The sequence below is a fragment of the Tenrec ecaudatus genome, chromosome 10 (genome assembly GCF_050624435.1).
Source record: "Tenrec ecaudatus isolate mTenEca1 chromosome 10, mTenEca1.hap1, whole genome shotgun sequence".
Taxonomy (NCBI): Eukaryota; Metazoa; Chordata; class Mammalia; order Afrosoricida; family Tenrecidae; genus Tenrec; species Tenrec ecaudatus.
Window position 1 is genome coordinate 76,250,369 of NC_134539.1, and position 20,537 is coordinate 76,270,905.

At 58.5% G+C, this 20,537-nt stretch overlaps 1 protein-coding gene across 1 annotated transcript in view; it reads left to right on the forward strand.

The window, feature by feature from the left end:
* Positions 1-17,458, forward strand: part of FIBCD1 (fibrinogen C domain containing 1) — a 48,492-nt gene extending 31,034 nt beyond the window's left edge. Inside the window, exons 8-11 of the mRNA XM_075559553.1 lie at positions 320-456; positions 10,737-10,833; positions 16,324-16,503; positions 16,967-17,458. Coding sequence (XP_075415668.1) covers positions 320-456; positions 10,737-10,833; positions 16,324-16,503; positions 16,967-17,226 — 674 coding nt within the window. The 3' untranslated portion in view covers positions 17,227-17,458. The remainder of the gene's footprint in view (positions 1-319; positions 457-10,736; positions 10,834-16,323; positions 16,504-16,966) is intronic.
* Positions 17,459-20,537: the final 3,079 nt, after the last annotated feature.

Consider the following 20,537-nt stretch of genomic DNA (forward strand, 5'->3'; position numbering starts at 1 on the left):
TCATGGCCATCACACTCTGACCCTCCAGCTTCCCACCCCACCCTGCTGAGTGTGTTATCTGCACTCTCAAGTGACCCTCCTCCCAAGCCCAACAAGGTGGGGCATGATGCCCATTTCCCAGAGGAGGAAATCAAGGCTCAGAGAGGGCAATTCACTCACCTCAACTCCCACAGGGAGTGGCAGGCCCAAGGCGCCAACTCAGGCCTGGATTTGTGGCTGAAAGGGACAGTGCTAGTGACCAAAGACCTGGGGACAAGCAATAGGGCGGGGGAGGACACAGCCTGGACCTGAGGCCCCTGACTGGCCTTCTGTATCCCAGGCTCTCGGCCCCGAGACTGTCTGGACATACTGCTGAGTGGCCAGCACGAGGATGGTGTCTACTCCGTCTTCCCCACCCACGACCCTGCCGGCTTCCAGGTCTATTGCGACATGAGCACCGAGGGTGGCGGCTGGACGGTGAGTTGCCTGGCCTGGCAGCTCAGCCAGACCAGGCTCCCCCAGCTCTGTGGACAGTGGAGGCCCCTAGAGTGATGCAGAGGACCACGCAGACAAGTCCAGGGTGCACTTGGACAAGCTCTGCCCTGGGTGCCTCCTGTCCCAGCCCCCATGTGCTAACCATGATCTTCCCAAAGAACTGAATCGGGGCGAGTGGAGGGGCCTGCAAAGGGCAGAGAGTCCGTCCGTGCTATCCCCATGGTCTGTCCACCCTCTGCAGTGTGTCCTGTCAGTAGGAGAGCAGAGAGAGCGCCTAAAACCATGGGCGTGGCTGTGCTATACCAGCGACCGGGTTGCATCTCATTCCCACAAATCATGAAAGATGCTTCTGATTTCTCTGTAAAAAATAATTTCAAACCACTGCTGAAGTCATTCTGAGCTGACAGGCGGTGCAAAGCCAGGTGGCAGGTGAAGGATCCGGGGGTTTCTTGTGCAGGTGATGAAGATGTTCTAAAACTGTCTGTGCTGACGGCTGCAGAACTCGGTGGCGAGAGGGAGAACCATTGGGTGGTACGGTGTGGATCACAGCGCCGCACGGGCGTGGGGACCAGCAGGCAGCAGGAATGAATGGTTCAGCCCAGGGGACATAGTTTGCAAAACCCCGCTCAGCTCCAGGAGCCCGACTCTGTCCTCTGTCTGGCTTGGCCTTGGAGGCAAACATGATACTGACAGTTGGATGACTGTGAGCATGTTAAAAAAAATCTATGGTTAAAAAAAAATTCCACTGAGCCATGAGTAGGTCATGCTTAGGGCACGGCGGGTAGGGCTTGGCGAGAAGACAGATGTGAACCCTCTTTCAACCCACTCAACCCCCTGGCTGGAGCCCTGGTTGTGCAGTGGTTATACGTTGGGCTGCTAAGCACAAGGTAAGCAGTTTGAAACCACCAGCCACCTTGTGGGGTGAAGACCAGGCTTTCTGCTCCCATAGAGAGTTGCAGTCTCATAAAGGGCCACCATAGTCAGCCTCAACTCAGTAAAAGTGAGTTTGGCTTTTGCTTCTCTTCTGGCCAGGTGCCCTTAAGCAGTGAACAGCCTGCACCATTGTCCCTGCCCCGAAAGCTGTTTCTCGGGGTTGCCTCCAATCCAGGTCTTCAAAGAAACTGAGTACCTGTGGAGGCCTGGAATCAGCAAAAGAGGGGAGAGGCTCTGAATGTGCTTCCTGGAAAGCAGGGTTTGGGGGATGAGCCTCAGTGGGCAGGTTCCGGGTCTCTGAGTGTTCAGGGGAGAGAAGTTGTTCTCGGAGGAGGAAGCAAGGCCCAGGAGTCGGAAGGGTGGGTGGCACCATATTCAGGGAGCAGAGAGCCCAGCGGAGCATGTGGCACTTTGCCAAGATGAGGGCACAATTGTCAGTATCCCAGGCTGCAGGATTGGGGAAAGACCCAGGGGAGCCATGGCGGGATTAGAAGGAGGCACTATGGGCTACGAACTGTACGTCAGAAACCAAGACTGGGCTCTGTCCATCCTAGAGTGGGGAGAGAAGGGGAGGAGCTGTTTTACCTCGCCCCTCCACCAGAGGGCCGCATCATCCAGGCTGAGAGCCCCGCTATGCGACCTTGGGCAAGTTTCTCTGAGCCTCAGTTTTCTCCGCTGTGAAATGGGACGCTCCCTTGCATCAGCTAGAGATCCTAATTACCAGAGTAGAAAGTGACTGAGTTAAGGCAAAAAAGGAGTGTAGGGAAGGGAGGCTGAGGAACCAGTTCAGGGCCTGGGACAGAGCAGGCCACGCCTTGGCTTGGTGAAACCTCCAAAGACTGCTGCCGCCGCCCCTGCCACTCACCAAACACAATCCACCCACCGCCCACCAAGATGGCATCCAGTGCTGGCTGGGGGGTGGCCTCCCTGATCACCATCACAGATGGTTTGATTGGTGGAGTCTGGGTCACATGACTACAACACTCACTGAAAGGCAGGCTGAGACAGCAAGATGCTGGTGCCTATAGCAGCCACAGTGGGAGCTGATTCTGCCTCCATCAGTCTGCAGAAGAGGGGAATTCCCCATCGGAATGAGGGTCCCTAAGACGCTTGTCCACTTCAGGGGCCCAAGGGAAGGACCTACTCTTCCATTGCCGCTAACACACAGAGCGGCTAGCATAGGGTGGCTATTCGATGGCGTTTACAACCCCCAGGCCACGGTCTGGGTAAGACACCGGCCACCCAACCATGACCAAGACACATGTGATCCCGCCCTCCAGCACCACCCAGTGAGGTGTCCCACCATGGTCCAGGGAGCAGCCCACGGGCCTCATGGGGCCATGAAGAGGTGGGGCCTGGGGGCTCATTTGTTCCCAGAGGTGTCCATGTGTCTCCCATCTTGACACTCGGAGCACGAGGCAAGGCTGGGACGCGTGTGGCTGTCTCACGGAGGAGCGTGGCGTGGGCTATTTCCAGCACATTGATTTCCGGAGGAAGAGTTTCACTTCAGATAAAACAAGTGACGGGGAAGGGGAGGGGAGGGGGAAGCCTCCTTGAAGGATCACGGGGTGGGAGGGGAGGGGAGAGCAGCCTGGGTGAGTTTTCAAAGGGACAGCTAGCTGAAGCAGGGGCAAGAGGGATGCAGGGGTGTGGTGAGCAAAGAGGGCAAACCAGCCATGCAGAGCCAGCGAGAGAACAGACGTGAATCCCCCAGGGGCCCTCAAAGACAGACATGTCTCTCAGCCTGTCTTCAAGCTCCATCAGAGAGCTTTTAGATGTACTGGATCCGTGTCTGGGGGCTAAAAGCTCTTTCGTTTTCCTAACTCTGAGAGCATCTGAGTTATGGCCTTGGCCGCTGAGAACCCCTTGGCAGGCCGAGCCGCCCAGAGGCACCAGCTGGAGCTCAGAAATCAGAGTCAGGGGTTGGGACAGGCTTAATGAGAGGCTGGGGCGCCAGTCAAGCCATGCATCTTCCACTAGGGTGGACGTGAAGCCAATCTCAGGGAAGTCACTCGGGAACAGGGTCAGGAGGCGGCAATTCCAACAGCGGGGCTGCAGGGCGGGTAAAGAGGAGCCCCGAGGAGCTGCGCCCGCTCAGCCTTGGCACTCACACACCTGGAGCGGGGGCTCTGGGCCCTGGCCGCCACAGACGCAAGGCCGTTATTGTCTGAGAAGTGCTCGCCCAGCCGCTAAGCGTTAATATCCATTAGGGCTCCCGTCAGAAGCAATCCTTTCCCGGGTTCCTGCGGGCATCCGTCAGGATCACCGGCCTGCCACACAGAATCTCTGGGAAACTCAATTGTTGTTTGGGCGGGAGATGGGTGCCGCCTCTCTGGACCCCAGGACCATCCATCCTCATTAGGCCTGTGTCCACACGGCTAGGCCTCAGGTGTCAACACCAGCTTGTCCTCCCTGGTAGACAGGCTGCCCAGAGCCATGCCCCAGAGGCCACGGGGCCGCAGGGCACCCGCCATTCAGAGAGAGACGGTATGGGCAAGGATAGCCAAGGGCCTTAGGCAGCCTGGCAGTGTCCTGCCCACCTCAGGGACCTCTGTGGTTTAGGGTCACGCTGCCCTGCCTGGCATTGCTTTGCCCCCTCTCCAACCATTGAAGGCCGGCAGTGCAGCCTCAGAGAGGGAGGAGGTTTGCCCAAGGTCACCCAGCAAGGCAGTGTCCAGGCTAAGGCGCCCCACAAGGAAATGAGGTCTGTCGGGGGTGAGGGCTGGCAGAGGTGACTGTCACTTGGCAGGGCTCTCTATTTGGGTGTCAACAATGTGCAGGGATGAGGCCAACCAATCAGCTCCCAGCGGGAAGAGGAGAAATGGACAGGTCAGCCGACAATGCCCAGGCCCAGATCAGAGGGCCATGGGGGCTTCCCAGACAAGGGGACTTCCAGACTGCTGAGGGATGAGGCCGAGGGCCGCGGGGATGCTTTCCTGGCAGAGCTAGGTGCTGGCGGTGTGTGGGTGTCTCTGTGCTGCCAGCCATGTGAGCATAAGGGGGATCCTGGATCTGGACGCTACACAGGCATGTTAGGGGCTGGGCTTTCTCCTGAGGGCAGTGTGGGCTCCGGCTGCCACATGCATCTCCTCAGAGAGAGAGTCATTCCAACAGGTGTCCTTTTGCACAGGTATGAGGCAGTTCAGAAACCAGACTCAGTCACTGAGTCTGTGCTAGCTCATAGTGACCCTACAGGGCAGAGAAGACCTGCCCCTCTGAGTTTCTGAGAATGTCACTGCTTACGGGAGTAGAAAGCCCGATATTTTTCCTGCAAAGGCGGCTGTGGTTTTGAACAGCTAACCTTACGGATTGCAGCCCAACACACAACCAGCAGTGTTGGGAGCCCTGGGAGCAGGTGGGGAAGTGTGCAGTCTGATGCTCTTTGGGTTCTGGATGCAGAGACTGGGGGCTGCTTCCTGGGGATCGACCAAGTGCCTGGTGGACAAGGGCCTCATGGTGGCCTTTCAGCCCATGTGGCCACTGACTCTGGCTTCGCTAAACGTCCTTCATCAAAGGCCACATTGGTGCAAGCCCAGGTCACACTGCTCACCAAGGCCAGGTCTGCGAGTAGCTGTCATCCCCACTCTTGAGTCTGCCCAAGGGAAGGAGGGCGAGACGCCTATATCTCTTGGCAGGAAGCACCCTGGCTTGGCTGAACTAACACTTCACCCCTGTTTGGCTCTGGCCAGGCTGGCTGCTCTACCCTGGGCTCAGTCCCAGCTGTCTCCCATGAGGCAGGGACCACATCACCCCATGGCCAGCCCCTGGGCTGTAGCACAGGGTCCAGGGCCGGCAACCCTGGTAGGGCAGTAGGTACATGTTGAGCTGCAATCTGAAAGGCCCACAGTTCGAAACCACCGGCCACTCCGAGGGAGGCAGATAGGGCTTTCAACTCCCACAAACAGTTACAGTCTCTGAAACCCACAGGAGCAGGTCTACCCTGTCCTGTGGGGTCATTGGGTGTAAGCGTCGACTTGACTAGATAGCAGGGACTCTGAGTCTGAGACGCCCTGGTGGAATAGTGGTTATGAGTTAGGCTGCGAATCCCTAGGTCAGTAGTTCAAAACCACCAGCTGCTCTGTGGGAAAAGTGCGGGGCTCTCTACTCCTGTAAAGTCTGGGGAACCCATGGGAGCAGTTCTACCCTGTCCTGGGGTCGCGATGAGCTGAGGTCGACTCGGGCTGAGAGTTTTCGAGGCCATCAAATCAACCTGACTCACAGCAACCGGCACCAAACGCAGCTTGAGCCCCGGACGCAGCTTCTGGGTCAGCCTACCTCGGTCAGGGCCTGCCTTTGTGCGCCTCCCCTCCACTTTACCAAGCACGCTGTCCCTTCCCAGGCACCGTTCCTCTTGGTGGCATGTCTGATAGACGTGAGGCACGGTGTGTACACTGTGGGCACTGCATGGATGGTTTTGGCAGTATGGCCTCACCTCCCTAAGCCTCCCTCCCCTCCTCTGTAAAGTGGGGATCATATAGTGTAGCTGCACAAGTATAGGGGAGTCAGTCCTCAGGCCACTCATCTATGGCGGATAGGGAGGAGGTGAAAAGGCCAGGCTATGCCCAGGATCTCGATGGGCCTTGCAGTCAGCTGTTTACCCACCACCACAGGAAGTATTTTTTCGGTTGCCAGGTGATGTGTGGCATGAAGTGGGCCCTTTCCACCTCACCTTGCACCGGGGGCTGGTGACCAGATAAGCCAGGTAAGCACAGGCTGATCTGTGCTGTGTTTGCTAATCTCTAGCCAACGGTTGCTTCATTTTTAGCTCATGGGGAATTGTTCGAAGAAAGCTAATAAGCACAAGTCAGCCTGTGCTTACCTTGCAGTCACCTGTCCCTGGCTAGAGCACAGCCCTGGCCCTGCCAATGCCCTCCCAGGGTGGCAGTGCCCTGGGCCACATTGGCCAGTCATCTTTGTGTACTCACCAGCCAGGCCACGCACACCGGGTCGTCTTAGTACCCTGGAGCAGGGCCTGGTCTGGAGAGTGGGATCCAGGCGGTGGTCCTTGCTGCTATGTGGCCAGCCTTCCCGATGCCAGGGGCCTTCCTGATGCCAGGGGTGTGAGTCTACTCTGCCATAGTCACACGGGGTCGGTGGGTTCACAGTCTCCTCTAATTGGCTCTGTGCACGTGAGCCCCGCCCCCCTGTCACGCACCCCTTGGCTCCTTACCTGGGCTCTCCAGGAGGGAAGGAAAATCCTTCTCTCACTTAGAAAACATAAAAGGAGCAGCCACCAAGCCGAGCCTGGCCAGTCACCGCTGGCACCGGGCTCTGCAGATGAAAGCCCCAGCCCCGGCCCGGCTGCAGAGGCAGATGCTGATGCTGATGCTGATGCTGCCGGCCAGTCTCTGGGCTCGGGCGGAGGATGTGGCTGGTCCCCTTGTCCCGAGGCTACATAGGGAACATGCTTGGTGTCTCCACACGGCCGCCTGGCTCCAAGCTTGTCCCTCGCCCTCTGGGGGCAGGGTCATGGAGCCCACAGGCTTTCATTTGACGGTGGTACCTGGTGCCTGGACCGGTCCTTGCAGAGAAAGCCAGCCTCCAGGAGAGCAGTTTCCATTTGTCAGACTTTTCATGTAAACGGGACGGCACGTGTGCAGCGGTCGGCCCGGTGCCTGGCACGTGGCTCTGTGTCTGATAATGGTACCGCTGATGGCTGCTTTGCCAGGAGCCGGCAGGCGCAGGCTGCCAGGCCTGGGAAGTATGGCAGGGCGCCAAGCCTGGGGGTACCACTTTCAGTCACAAACAAGGAGTGGGCTTGCGTTCCTTCTGGGCTTGGCAGCTGGCTCTGGAGGGGCAGGAGGAGAGACTGGTTAGGCCTACTGTGCGCTGTCCCTACCGAACGACTGAAATCCTGAGGTCCTCGCCACCACCCTGGGGGGCAGCTGACGGGGGCTCAGGAGGTTTCTGCGACTCATCCAAGGTCACGCAGCCAGTGAGCGGCCAAGGCATCGTGTGCCTGCAGCTCTGTCTTATTCCAGAACCCGCAACCTCGATGGCGGGCAGCCCAGGGCTGCCAGAGGGCAGTGCCCAGGGGTGTCCGGGAAGGATTTAAGGAGCCTTCTTCCAGGAACTCAGGCGGAGCCTCCCCGGGGGCTGCCTGGCTGGCTCACATGGCCAAGTTCTTTGTTCTGTAGAAAACAAGCTGGTAATCTGCCTCAGCACAGTCTCCCCCTCCTCGCCCAGAGCACCTGCTCCTGAGCCTGGGAAGTGGGGCGCCCAGCCGCACTCACTGCCCACACGGCCCGCCTGGCACTGGGTCTGCCAGTGGGAAAAGTCCCACACACTGCTGATGTCAGAAGTGTAAACCCTAACCCAACCCACTGTGAGTCCCACGCATAGCCAGCCTGTGGGGGGTGGGCCGGTGGGACCCCGAGCAGAGCTGGCCCATGGGCTTTCCTGGGCTGCGAATCTGTAAGAAGCAGACGGTCTCATGTGCCTCCCACAGGACAGCTCGTGGCTTTGAGCCGACACCTTCCAGGTCTCAGCAGAGCACTATGGCAGGGTTCCGCTACACACCAGCCCAGTCGGACTGTCATCAACCCCATCTCACAGAGGGGGAAGCTGGGGTGCAGGGAGCGATGCGTGTGTGAGGGGCTTCTCCCTGCGGGTGTCCCTCCATCCCGGGCTTTCCGAGGAGGGAGCCCAGGCAGGCCAACCAATGCCCTCGTTGGCCAAAGAGCAAGCCAAGACTCTGTCCATCACCCCAGCCTGTTGGCTGGAGTCTCAGTACAGCGCAGGTCGCCTGGGTGCCAGTCCTGAGGGCCTCTGGGTCTGGCTAGCCCAGCCAAGCACGCGGTCAGTTCCGTGCAGAGAAAGCTCACGGTGTGGGGGAGCACTGCCCATGCCTTCTGAGGCCCAGCATTTCCACGCTGCCGACACCCTCCCTGTGGCCTTGCAGGGGACACCCTGAGCTCTGCACTCCCCAGGCCTTCATCGCCCGGCTGCCAAATGGCAGCGGGGTACCCAGCATCTGGGTGCCTCCCTGGTCCTCGGGCCCACCTGACCAGCCTGGAGATCAGCCTCTTCTTCCTTCGAAGCCTGCAGCACCATCTGCAGAGCCATGTGGGCCCCAGGCTTCCTTGGCAGAGCCCCCCTTACAGGCACTTTGAAGACGGTGCCGGGCAGCAGGCAGCTGGCTTCGGAGGATCCGCACCGGGAGAACAAGCCATGTCTGTCCGCCCACTGGTGGCACCCGCCCAGGCTGCGGCGGCGGCAGCAGGACCAGCACTCCTACCGGCGAGGGACCCAAGCAAAGGACCCAGGCCTCACATTTCCAGATTCTTCTCCCTCCTTTTTGACCTCAGCCAGCATTTCCTGGGCAGGAGAGATGGGGGCACATGCCAGCCCCCTCTTCCTATCTGCCCAGCAACCGATGCTCTGATGAGGGGCCTTCCCCGTCGAGCATTCTGACGTCATGTCCAGCTACTCCCCAGAAAGCAGAAGCCGCCACAGTGGTTCACCCTGGGCCTCGGGGTCAGACAAGACCTACTGGGGAGCCTTGGAGAGTCCCCTAATGTGGGCACAGAGGCAGTGGCACTTGTGGCAGCACCTTGGGCGGTGAGGGGCCAGAGGGCAAGGCCAGGGTATACCGCACACTGATCCCAGTGGGTGTGGGCACCAGCATGCCCCAGTCCCTCAGTGTTTGGCCCAGTGAACCCGGGGCTTCGAAGCAAAGGCTGGGGGCTTTGTTTCTCCACTGTGCCCCACGGAGCCCAGGGTTCCTCCCAACCGCAGGGGCCAGTCCATTGGAAGGTGGTGAAATCAACTTGATGAGTTGTTTTTAAACAAGATAAGTGAGGTAGAAATTGTTCCAGGGCATCGTTCAGTAAGGTCATGATGGTTTCAGGAAGCCTCCGACTTGGAGGACGTTTCTGTGGTGCTGACAATGATGGCGTACACTGTATTTCCACTACGGGTCATGGTTTTTCTTTCATTCTTTTTTTATAAGTGTCACAAAAGATCCCTAACCAGTGTGCTACTCCACCTGTTGTGGGCCCCCCTGGTCAGCACCAGGGGGTGCCCAGAGCTTTGACATGCTAAGAAGACCTGAGTCCCCTCAGGGCCAATAGCCCAGTGGCCATGCCGGCCAGAAACAGCTGCCTGCTGCCAGAGCGGAGTGCACCGCTGTGTCAGGATTCTGCTCTGGAAAGGCATGTGCTCAGGGCCCCTCTGCAGCCATCAAGACTGCTCCCCGGGGCCTCTCGCCATCCCTTAGCCCCTCTCTCTGCGCCCAGCCAGCCCCTTCTGAGGGTCTGCAGTTCCAGGGCTGGTCTCATTAGAGGCAGTGGAGTGAGAAAAGAGAGGTGTCATCCCCCTCCAGCTCCTTGACGTCAACGCTGCCCAAGTGCTGTGACTGACATGTCCCCACGGACAGACGGAAGCATCCGGCAGGCACTCACCTGGCAGCGACGCCAGCACACCAGCCCCCGGGGCTGTTCCGAGCCACTGAGACCAGGCTGCTAGGGAAGGAGACTGGCCACCGCAGCCAGCCAGATCTGGGCCCCTCCTCACCGACACAGATGGAGGCAGGTCGGCAGGAGCAGGGAGAAGGCTTGTTAAACAGAGGGTTTGCAGTGCGGAGGGGGCGGGGAGATGCGCGCGCACAGGACTGTCAGCGCGTTGGTAAATACTCCAGGCTGCTCTGGCCTGGACCAGCGCGGTACTTATTTCAAAGCAATTTAACCGATGGGATTCCCGACTCCCAAATCAAGAATGCTATTAACATGAGGAACCCAGGCAGTTGGGAAGCTGGTTGGTACCCGAGTCACACCCCAGCTCGCTGCCCACGCCTCCCCACCCCTCCCTCCTCCCTCGAGAGTTGGCTGGGAGCTGCTTTCTCAAGCCCCCACCCCCCGCCGCCAGCCCCCTCTGACCCAGACATGTTTTTTTGGGGGGGTATGGGATATGGGGAGGAAGGCTTGGTGATGTGGGTGGATCTGTCTCGAAGTGGATCTTGGGGTCCAAGCACAAGGCTTTTAAGAATTGAGTTCTGTCTGGTTTTGCTTTGACCGGGGAGGGAGTGGAGGGAGACACCCGGACTTTGGGGGATGGGGAAACTGGGCCCAGAGAAGGAGGAAGACCCATGCAGGGTTCAGCAATGGAAGGACGGGAGGCCCCCATCTCTACCCTCAGCACAGTGCTTTCTCCTATGAGTGGATGTCCCAGGAATTAGGGGACCTAGTCAGTTTTACCTGGGCCACCCCCAGCTCCTGAGCCCCTGCTCTGTCCAGGGTCAGGTGGGTGGGGAGCAGATAGAGGGGAGAGTGTGGGGCAGGGAGGGGTGTTGGGGGGTTCCAGGATGGTCAGCTCACCTGAACCCCACACAGGTGTTCCAGCGCCGGGAAGACGGCTCCGTGAACTTCTTCCGTGGCTGGGAGGCCTACCGAGACGGCTTTGGCAGGCTCACCGGCGAGCACTGGTTAGGTAAGGCTTCCCAGGACTCTTCCCGTCCCACTGAAACCCCCTCACCAGGACCTCGCCTGCAAGTTCCCTAGTCTCGCCAGGTGTGTTGCCTGTAGCGTTTGATCTGGGTGAGGTGGATGAGGCTGTGACCTGTTGTGGAATGTTCTCTGGGAAACGGGCCCTGATGGACGTGTGGGGGAGGCATGGGGAGTGAGAGGGTGGGCATCAGGAGATGAGAGCTCCTCCTCCATGGTGCCTAGTGGAGATGGGAATGTGGTGAGGGAAGACAGGAACATGAGGGTCTCACACTCTCTGACCTGTCCTAGAACTCTTGGAGTGACCAGAAGTTAGAAAGCAGGGGACCTCTGTCTGCAGGGGCCACCCTGGGACCCAGTCGGTATCCTGGATTAATCAGGTTATACACAGGTTCAGGGCACACTGCCAGCACTAGAGGTCCCTGGTGACCCAGCACTGCCCTGTGGGCAGGGGTCTGAATGTAGGAGAGGGGGCCCGTGTCAGTGGCATGCATCAGAGGGGCCAGGGGGTGCTTGCTCGTGTTTCCTGGCTCAGCCCGTTTGCCACGGCTGGCACATCCTCTGTGCCTGGCACCGAACAAGGACTCCAATCGGGGCTTGAGTATCATTGCTATTATTGGCTTAATATTTGTCTCCATATTAACTCAGTATTGAAATATTGAAATGCTCTACTTGCTTTCAGTCCAAACCAGTATATCCCCAAAACCGCAGGTCCTGAGGACCTGGTGAGACATGACTATTGTGGGGGTCATGGCTTGAATCAAGGCTAGTTTTCGTTTTGGAGGTCAAATTCACACCACACGCTTCATCGTGTTCCACAGTGTCCAGTTCAGAGGGCTTTAGTACATTCCGGAGGCTGTACAGCCTCACCACAGACACTTTCTTCAGGGCCAAGGGAGACCCCATAGCCCAGAGCAGTTACTGGACATCCATGTTTCTAGCAGGTGTTAAACATAGTCGCCTTGCCATGAATTGCCTGCCTGTGCATCACCTGGGCCCCAGTGCACCACCCAGCCCCCCCTGCGGAGTTCCCTGCGGAGGGGAGGACACAGGCAGAGGTCCGCAGAGCCACAGCGAAGCACCAGCTGGAGGGACTGAGTGAGGGAGCCGTCTCTGCCAGCTGGGGGTTTAAGAGAAATCCAGAGCCTGAGGAGTGGATGGGTCCACCCTCCCCTGCAGGCACAAAGGCTCCCGGATCAAGAGAGAGTGCATTGCTTAACGTCCACCGTCCCGGCCCGCCGAGGGACATGAAGGGCAGGATCTGTCCCCACCAGATGCCGGACACCTCAGAGAAGACTGGGTGGCCATTCTCGGCACTCACTCTGTGCCCAGCCCCAGGCACCCCAAAACCTCATGCCTACCCTGGGAGGGAGACACTGCTATAGATCTCCCCTTTTACAGATCAGGGAATGGAGGCTCCGAAAGTTGCAGTGAGCATGTATGTGTGTGCGTGTCTAGGGGTGTGTCCTTATGTGAGTGTGCAGGAACATGAGTGTGTACATGCCTGTGTGTATCGTCTTTGTATTGTTGTATGTGTGCCAACGTGGACGTGTAACGCGTGCCTGTGTGGGCGGCTACAGGTATGTCCCCGGGTGTGTTTGTGCATGTACATACGCAATCGGGTTGGGGTGGAGGGGTGGGTGGGCTTCACACCCAGTTGTCTGTCATTCACCCCATTCTGAATGAATGAAAAGTCAAGGGTGGTGGGGCGCCGAGAAAGAGATGCATCACCAGAGAGGAGAATCCCTGCTCCCCCCACCCAGGTAGGGGCATTCAGGCTGGGAGAAGGCAGACGGGGTGGGGGCATCACCTCCGCTACTGCCCACTCCCTTGGAGTGACGCTGCCTTGGCATCTTAATTGAAATCTATCAGCAGCCACAGAAGGTGCGGGAGGAAGCATTTAAGCGGGGCCTTGATTAGCTCCGCAGCGGCTGCTGGCGAGAGGGGAGTCCTGACATGAATGTCAACTCTGGGCCCAGCCCCTCCCCTCCCTGCCCCTCGGCCTCCCTCTGCTTCCCTTCCCGAGGCGTATTCTGCCTTTTCCTATTGAGTCCTTGGGGCTCTTTATATATTAGTTATTGACCCTCTGCCTGACACCCACGGAGTGTGGGCTCTGCCACACCACACCCGGCGTACTTGCTGCAGCTTACGGCAGCTCCTGGAAGTTTTAAATGTATAGGTAGTCAGTTTGGCCAGGCTTTTATTTTTTTTCTTTCTTTTTCTTTTATTTTATGAGTTCCAGCTCTGCCTCCCCTTTGTCGTGTGTGTGTGTGTGTGTGTGTGTGTGTGTGTGTGTGTGTGTGTGTGTGTGTGATCTTGCCTACAGCTGCTGCTTGTTGCAGTTTTCTGTTTTAGGTGCGGAAGCAGTTCAGTTCTAAAGGGTCCCATGAGTCCCTTCTAATCGATGACAGCGAACTTGGTTCAGGGCGTTTTCCTCGGAGGCTCAGCCCTTTGATTCAGCAGAAAGTTCCTTTCTACGAGTGCCCTGAGTCTGGGTGTCTCCCTGATACTCCCCCATCCTCTGTGATCTGGATCACGATCTGGAGGCCCAGGGAAGTCGGGGAGAAGCCGTGATCCTCCCAGCTGCAGGAAGCGTGGAGATGGTGTGTGCCCCAGCCCCTTGACCTAGCCTGGCAGCCCCTCATGTACAGGGGTGTTGGGAGCTGGGCATCACTTAACCCAAAGGGGGTATGTGGTGGGGGAGAGAGAGCCTTCAGGATCCCCTGGGGCAGGCCTCCCGCCTGACCCATTCCTGAGGCTCCTTGGTGCCGCCATAGACACGGAATCGGAGCCCGGAGCTGGGTCCATTCTGTCAGCGCTGTGCACTAGGCACCTGGCTACTCCACCTCCCTGTGCTGGCACCCAGGGGAAGCAGGAGTAAGACTAGCACCTGCCTGGTAAAGACAGCGGCAGCCCGGGCACTGCCACCACACGTGTGTTGGCCAGGCGCTGTTCTAAGAGCTGCGCAGGGACACTTTAATTAAATGTGATGCGTTCTAATTCACTTTGATTAATTAGACGGTGGGAAGGCCTCCACACAGTGCCTGGCCAGGCTGCGTGCCCCCAGGTGGCGGTGATGACTATAGTCCTTTATAGCCCCACCCAGCCCCACCCCACCCCCTGAGGCCTACCCACAGGTGTGCAAGCGGGGGCCCAGAGAGGGAGAGCGACTGCAGACCAGAGTGGCGGGAGGAGCAGGGAGATGGGGCCCTGGACCTCGGCAAGACCTTGATGTTCTCCGAGTTGATGTCCTCTCTCCCTCCCTGGTGGAGGGAGACCAGGCAGGAGTCGGCCAGGGCAGGAGAGCCGGGCCTGCAGCAGGCTCACAGCTACCTTTCCTGTCCCTGGACCTGCAGCCTGGGTCCCGCAAAGCCTACCCCAGAGGACTGCGTGGGGACGGTGCCCACTGCCTCGACACCCTCCAGGGAGGCACATGCTGGCTCCACTGGGTGGGGGGCGGTTAGGAGTGAGAACCTTGGGGCGGGCGCAGGATTTCTGAGGATCTGGCAGGGAGGACGTGGACAAAGGAAGCATCTATTGAGCATTTATGATGTGCTGAAGGTGCCCTGGTGACATAGTGATTACGGCTCGGATTGCTAGCCACAGAGCCAGCCCTCGGAGCCCACCAGCGGCTCGGTGGCAGAAAGACACGGCTGTCTGCTCTCAGGAGAACTGACAGCCTGGGAACGCTCAGGCGCAGCTCCGCCCTCTCGCCAGGGCCCGTGGGTCTTGTTGTTTTTGTCACCTGCTGTTCATGTGTTTCCACTTACATGACAGTGTATCTATGCCGTGCATCAGGGACCCTAAGTTTGCCCCTAGTTTTTCATTGTTGTTTTTTTTATTATTGATGATCTTTATAACGCTGGGTTTTACATTTAGGACTTTGATCTATTTGAGTTTGTTTTGGTCTATGGTATGAGATAGGGGTCCTGTTGGATTCCGCAAATGGATATCCAGTTGTGGGCACCATTGATCAAGGAGACTATCTTTCCCCCCATTTAATGTGTGTGAGCCCTTTGTCCAAGGTCAGTGGTCCTTTGTCCAAGGTCAGTGGTCCGTAGGCGGATGGACTTACCTCCAGGCCCCATTGGTCCGAGTGCCACATGTCCATCGTGTATCAGCACTGGGCTTCTGTGGCTGCGCCAGCATTATCTGTGAGAAGTGAGAAGCCTCGTACCTGGGTCTTCTTTAGGGGCCCCTCGCTTGTCCAGGTCTCTTTGGGCTTTTGTTGCACGTTGGTGACTCATGTATTCATCTCAAGAACGAGGATGGAATCTGGGCTAGGATAGCTTTATATCTGTAGCTCACTTCCAGCATTGGCATTTTCCCCGTTAAATCCTCCCATTCATACGCCTGGCATATTCTTCCATTGATACAGGCCTCTGGTTTTTTTGTAGTTTTCTTTGTTTCTCTGGTTATATCGATTCCTACGTATTTCATCTTCGGAGTGGAGGGCTATAATAAATGGCATCATTTTCCGGATTTTCATTCAGAGCTCTGTTAGTGTAAAGGAATCTGACTGCTTTTTATTGATCTTATATCTTGCCACTGTGCTGGATCTTCCATTTTGTCCCAATCTATTTCTTTAGGGTTTTCAGAATTTTTTTCTGTATTGGCCCATACCATCTCAAAATAGAAGTTTTACTTTCTCTCTCTCTCTCTCTCTCTTTCTGCCAATTTAGATGCCTCTCTTTCCTTCTCCTGCCTGGTAACTCTGGCTAAGACTTCCAGTGCTGTTGAACAGGAGTGGCGATCGTGGACACCCGTGGCTGGTTCCCACTAGCAGGGCGAATGCTCCCAGTTTGTCTCCATTGGCAGCAACGCCAGCCTTCGGTTTTGCCTTTATTCTCATTGAAGAATTTCCCTCCGACTGTGGTTTAGGGGTTTGTTGCTGCGGTGGTGGTGACGTGAGGGGTCCCACCCAATAGTATAGGCAGACACACTACCCTCGCGAAGCTTGCACCCTGGAGGGGAGGCCCACAGACGCAAGCAGATGGGTCACAGTGATAGTCACTAGGGGCAATGTGGCTGGGCGGAGAATTGGCTGTCTGCCCGTGCAGGTGCGACGTGGGAGACCATCCAAAGTGCCCCAGGCAGAGGGAACAGCAAACCATATTCAAAGGTCAAAGCCAGGTTCAGGGAAGTGCAAGTACCAGGCCGTCTGGCTGACAGGGGTCCAGTGTGGGAAGGCAGGGACGAGACCATCAGCTCTCCCTGACTCCTGCTGTCTTTCCACCAGCTTTAGCCCGGGTGTTTGAAAGGCATAGCACAGCTTAAAGGGGAGTGACAAGCCAAACTTCACCAGCTCTCGGAAACACAGACCTGCAGGAGAGAGACGGATCAAGCGCACACACCTGGTGGCTGTCCCTATCTGCCACCGACCACAGAAACGCTCACCATCACCCCGTTCTCCCAGGGGGTCATTCTCTGAGGCGCCCCGCCCTGTCTTCTCCCTCCTTTGCCTCCCCTGCTCCAGGGCTCAAGAGGATCCATGCCCTGACCACACAGGCCGCCTATGAGCTGCACGTGGACCTGGAGGACTTTGACAATGGCACAGCCTATGCCCGTTACGGGAGCTTCAGTGTGGGCTTGTTCTCAGTGGATCCTGAGGAAGATGGGTACCCACTCACTGTGGCTGACTACTCGGGGACTGCAGGTAAGGCTGTGGGCTAACAGCAGGGAAGGAACTAGACAAGCCGGTCAGTCCCCCACCTGGAGGGACAAAGGGGTCCCACCAGACCCAGCATCTCTGCCCCCTGGGGTCACACTTCAGGCTTCTCACCCAGAGATGGTGGCCCACACTCCTGTAGACGGGAGGTGGAAGGGGCCAGGCTTGTCACCCATTTTTGCAGATGAGAGAGAACTGAGTCCAGAGCCCTGGGCCTTCAAGGTGAAGTGGTTCTGCTTCCTAACCTGCCCAGGCACTCAGCTGGGGGCAGGGAAGAAGCCGGAGGAGGGCGGAGAGTGGCTAGAGCCGGGGCCTCCTAGGACCCCGTGTGTGCATGTGAGCCTGCATGGACACACGGCATGGGTGTGTCCACAGTGCACGCCTGTGGCCGTGCTTGCACACGCGTATGTGTGCCGCAGGAGAGCACATCTGTGTGTGCTTACCTGCACAGGTGACTCCCTCCTGAAGCACAGCGGCATGAGGTTCACCACCAAGGACCGCGACAGTGACCACTCAGAGAACAACTGCGCCGCCTTCTACCGCGGCGCCTGGTGGTACCGCAACTGCCACACGTCCAACCTCAACGGGCAGTACCTGCGCGGCGCCCACTCCTCCTACGCGGATGGCGTCGAGTGGTCTTCCTGGACCGGTTGGCAGTATTCGCTCAAGTTCTCGGAGATGAAGATCCGGCCGGTTCGAGAAGACCGCTAGGCCCCTCCCCTGCGGCCCCGCCCCCGCCCCCTGCTGTCCCGCCCACACGTCGCTGACCCGCCCTGCAGTGCGCCCTTGGCGATGCCCCCCTCCCACCGCCAGCCCCGACGGAGCCCCCTGGGCCTGTGAGGCCACCTCACCTTATCACTGCCCCACCCTCCAATTGGCAGCAGTCTCTCCTGCCCCTCCCCCCTGTTCGTGGGAGGCAAACTTGACGATCAAAATTTCTACCTGCCCGATTTTGAATCCTGCGCGAAGTGTCTGCCATCCCCCCGCCTGGACCGCGAAGTCTGTACGCGCGCCTGGGTCTGGCCGCCAGGTGCCCCAGTCTGCCTGCGCTTAGCTAGCCCACACCCTCAACATTATGGGGTGCAGAGTGCTGAGTGGCCGCGCGCACACACCCCCAGCTTCCGCTCAGAGAGACCCGAGGGCACTGCTTGGTTTTCCTGTCTGCATGCCTGGTTTCCACGATGCGGGGAGACGCGAGCGCCCCTAGAGGGCTGCAGCCGACCAGGTGGCCTGGGTGGCTGTGGCCCCCACTCCTAAGACCCGTCTGGGGCACAACTGCCTGCTGGGACCCAGGATGGAGGTGGGTTCCTTGGACCCACCCACCTGCCCATCTGTGTCCTGCAGGCCTCGGAGGTCTGCAGCCCTCCCCAGCCCCCATCTCTCCATCCATCCACATGGGCTGAGCTCCAAGTCACAATCCACTTCCCGCGCTCCTCTGCCCAGAGCAGCAGGTGCCCCTGGCTCACCACCACCCCCAGCCCAGGAGGCAGAGGGCGAGGGTGCAATGCTGGACTGGCCTGAGCCACTGGAAGTCACTTGGGATCTGCAGATTGTAAACCCACCTGGCCCCAGAAGCCTGGATCTGTGAGGAGACTGCCTCCTGCTAATGGCTGTGTGCAATGCCACACTCCTCACCCTGGCTGTGTGGCCAAAGGGAAGAGCAGCCGCAGGGCACATGGGGCAGAGGAGGTGGGTGACCTGAGGCAGCAGACCAAGCTCCTCACACACAGCCTCATTTAACCTTCCACCCTGAGGGTCTAGTACTGCCCCGCTTCCCCTCATACACATGCACACGTATGCACGTGGGAGCCAAACCTCTGCGGGGAGTGCCACAAGGTCGCCAGCCAAGAAAGGCAGCTGGAACCCAGGTCTGAGTCCAGACCCCCAGCCCTGGGGCCCTGAGCCAAACCCAGGGCTGCTTCTCCAAGTGCTGGGGGCAGGGGGGCTGATGAGGCAGAGGCAGCGTCCCCACAGCCATGGCAGCCCCAGGCATCTCCTCTGGAGGCAGGAGGGGCCGTGTCTCTCCCTGACCCACCCAAGCTTGTGCTTAAATAGAATAAATTGGAGATGGCCAGAGGCCGCAGGAAAGACCTGGGCACACTGGTTGACAGTGCCCAGCCAGCTGTGTGCTGGACACATGCTACTGTCAAGCACTGCTCTGGGTGCTGGACAAGCCAGCCCCTGCCCCCTTGGCACTCAGAGCTGGAGGCGAGGCAGCCAAGAGGCAGGTGGGTAGGACCAAGCAAGGACACGGAGGTTCCCAGGTGGAGGAGGTGGGGGTGGGGAGGTGCCCCAGCCTCTGGCCCTGCCCTACCTAGGTTCTCCCCTCAGGAGACTGCCCCACCCCCAGCCTAGCCCATGGCAGCGGCTGCTGCCAGCCTGACAGTGCCAGGCAGTGTTTAGGAAGTGCCAGGCATTTACAGATCTGTCATCACACAGACTCAGCGAGTGTGGTGCTAATAGCTCCCAGGGATGGGTGTGCGGCGGGCGGTGCAGAGTAGACCCGTCAGGGTTTGCCTACACAATAGACATGCAGCAGGGGAGGGCCTGTAGGAGCTTGTGATCGGTCCAGCGCTATCAGGGACCCCAACTGCTTCCAGTGTCCAGTCACGGCCCTAGAACACCAGCCCTGCCCCCAGCTCCTGGCCGGCCCCATGGCCACCCAGGTGTCACACTCTAGTTGGAAATATTTATACCCCCTTGCAGTGGGGAGACCTAAGTCCCCCTTGCAGGGGACTTGAGCCACAGCCCCCATCCTAACAGGCAGTCTCTCAAGGGGAGGTGCTAAGACAGATGTTTGCTGCACGCCTGCTCAGGGCTGGGGGTGGGAGGAGCTAACATCACAGGGTTGTGCTCAGCACCAGTGGCCATCACCTGAGACACAGCTGAACGTGGGACTTGACAGGACACAGTGGGAACCAGGGTCCAGTCCTTCCACTTGACATCGGAGCAAATGGAGGTATGGAGAGGCCCGAGACCTCCCAGTATGTCAGGGACCTATGGCCAACTACACCCTATGCCTTGACCATGAGAAAGGAGGTTGTAGGAGAGCCAGGGGGCCCCAAAGGATGAGTGCCCCAGTCTTATTCCCAGCCGAGCCTTGTCTCCCTGGGTCCCCTTTGACATCTGGTGACAGAATGCCCCTGACCAAGTGTCTGGGGGTTGAGGGGGGCACTGGTGAGCTCTATACTGAGGTTTGAGGCAACACACTTAGTCCCCCTCCCCAGAAGCCTCCCCCACTTAGGACCATGATGGAGTTGAACCAATGCTGGCAGAGCTTCAGAACCCAGAGCGGGTGGGAGGGGTGGAGGTGTCGGAGACCCTTTGTGTCTACCCTGGTGGCTTCAGTGAGGGAGATAAGGACAGAGCTGTGAGCCACTCTTACAGTGTGTTTTAAACCCTGAAGCCGCATGTAAATAGGCTTTATGCCAGTTTCTTTGGGGCAGAGGCAATGTTGTAGTCACCTTGCACCCACCCACACCGGCCCCCTGGCTGTCGGTAGCTGAAAACATGTGCCCTGTTCCCTCCAGGCCCCTCTGAGTAGGCAGATTGGGAGGAGTAGAGGGGTCACATCAACAGGAAGCCCTGCCCACATCCGCTGACTTTGCGAACCTGATACCAGGGAGGAGGAGGGGGACAATAGGGGAAGTGATGGGCCAGTCCGAGCTTTGACTGGAGTTTGCTGAGTTTTGAGAGGGACCCTGCAGGCACACCCAGGACCAGAGACAGTACACCCAGGTGACTGGGCTCTCCCCTCTACCTCCTCCTCCCACACACCGAGTGGGCCTAGCAGCCAGCAGGCCTCTGGGTGCACATTAGTGGTTGTAGGCGGAGGGCTCTGACCTGAGGACACTCCTGGTGGCCTGCCACACAAAGATTGGGGGGCAGGCACTCCATGGTGGATAGACAGCAGAGGAGTTGCTTAGCCCAGGCTGTGTGCCTGATGCCCATGTGTTGCCATCTCCTGTGGTCTAGTGGCGCCCAGCCCTGCCTTTGAGCCCACTCAGCACCCCAGTGAGCCC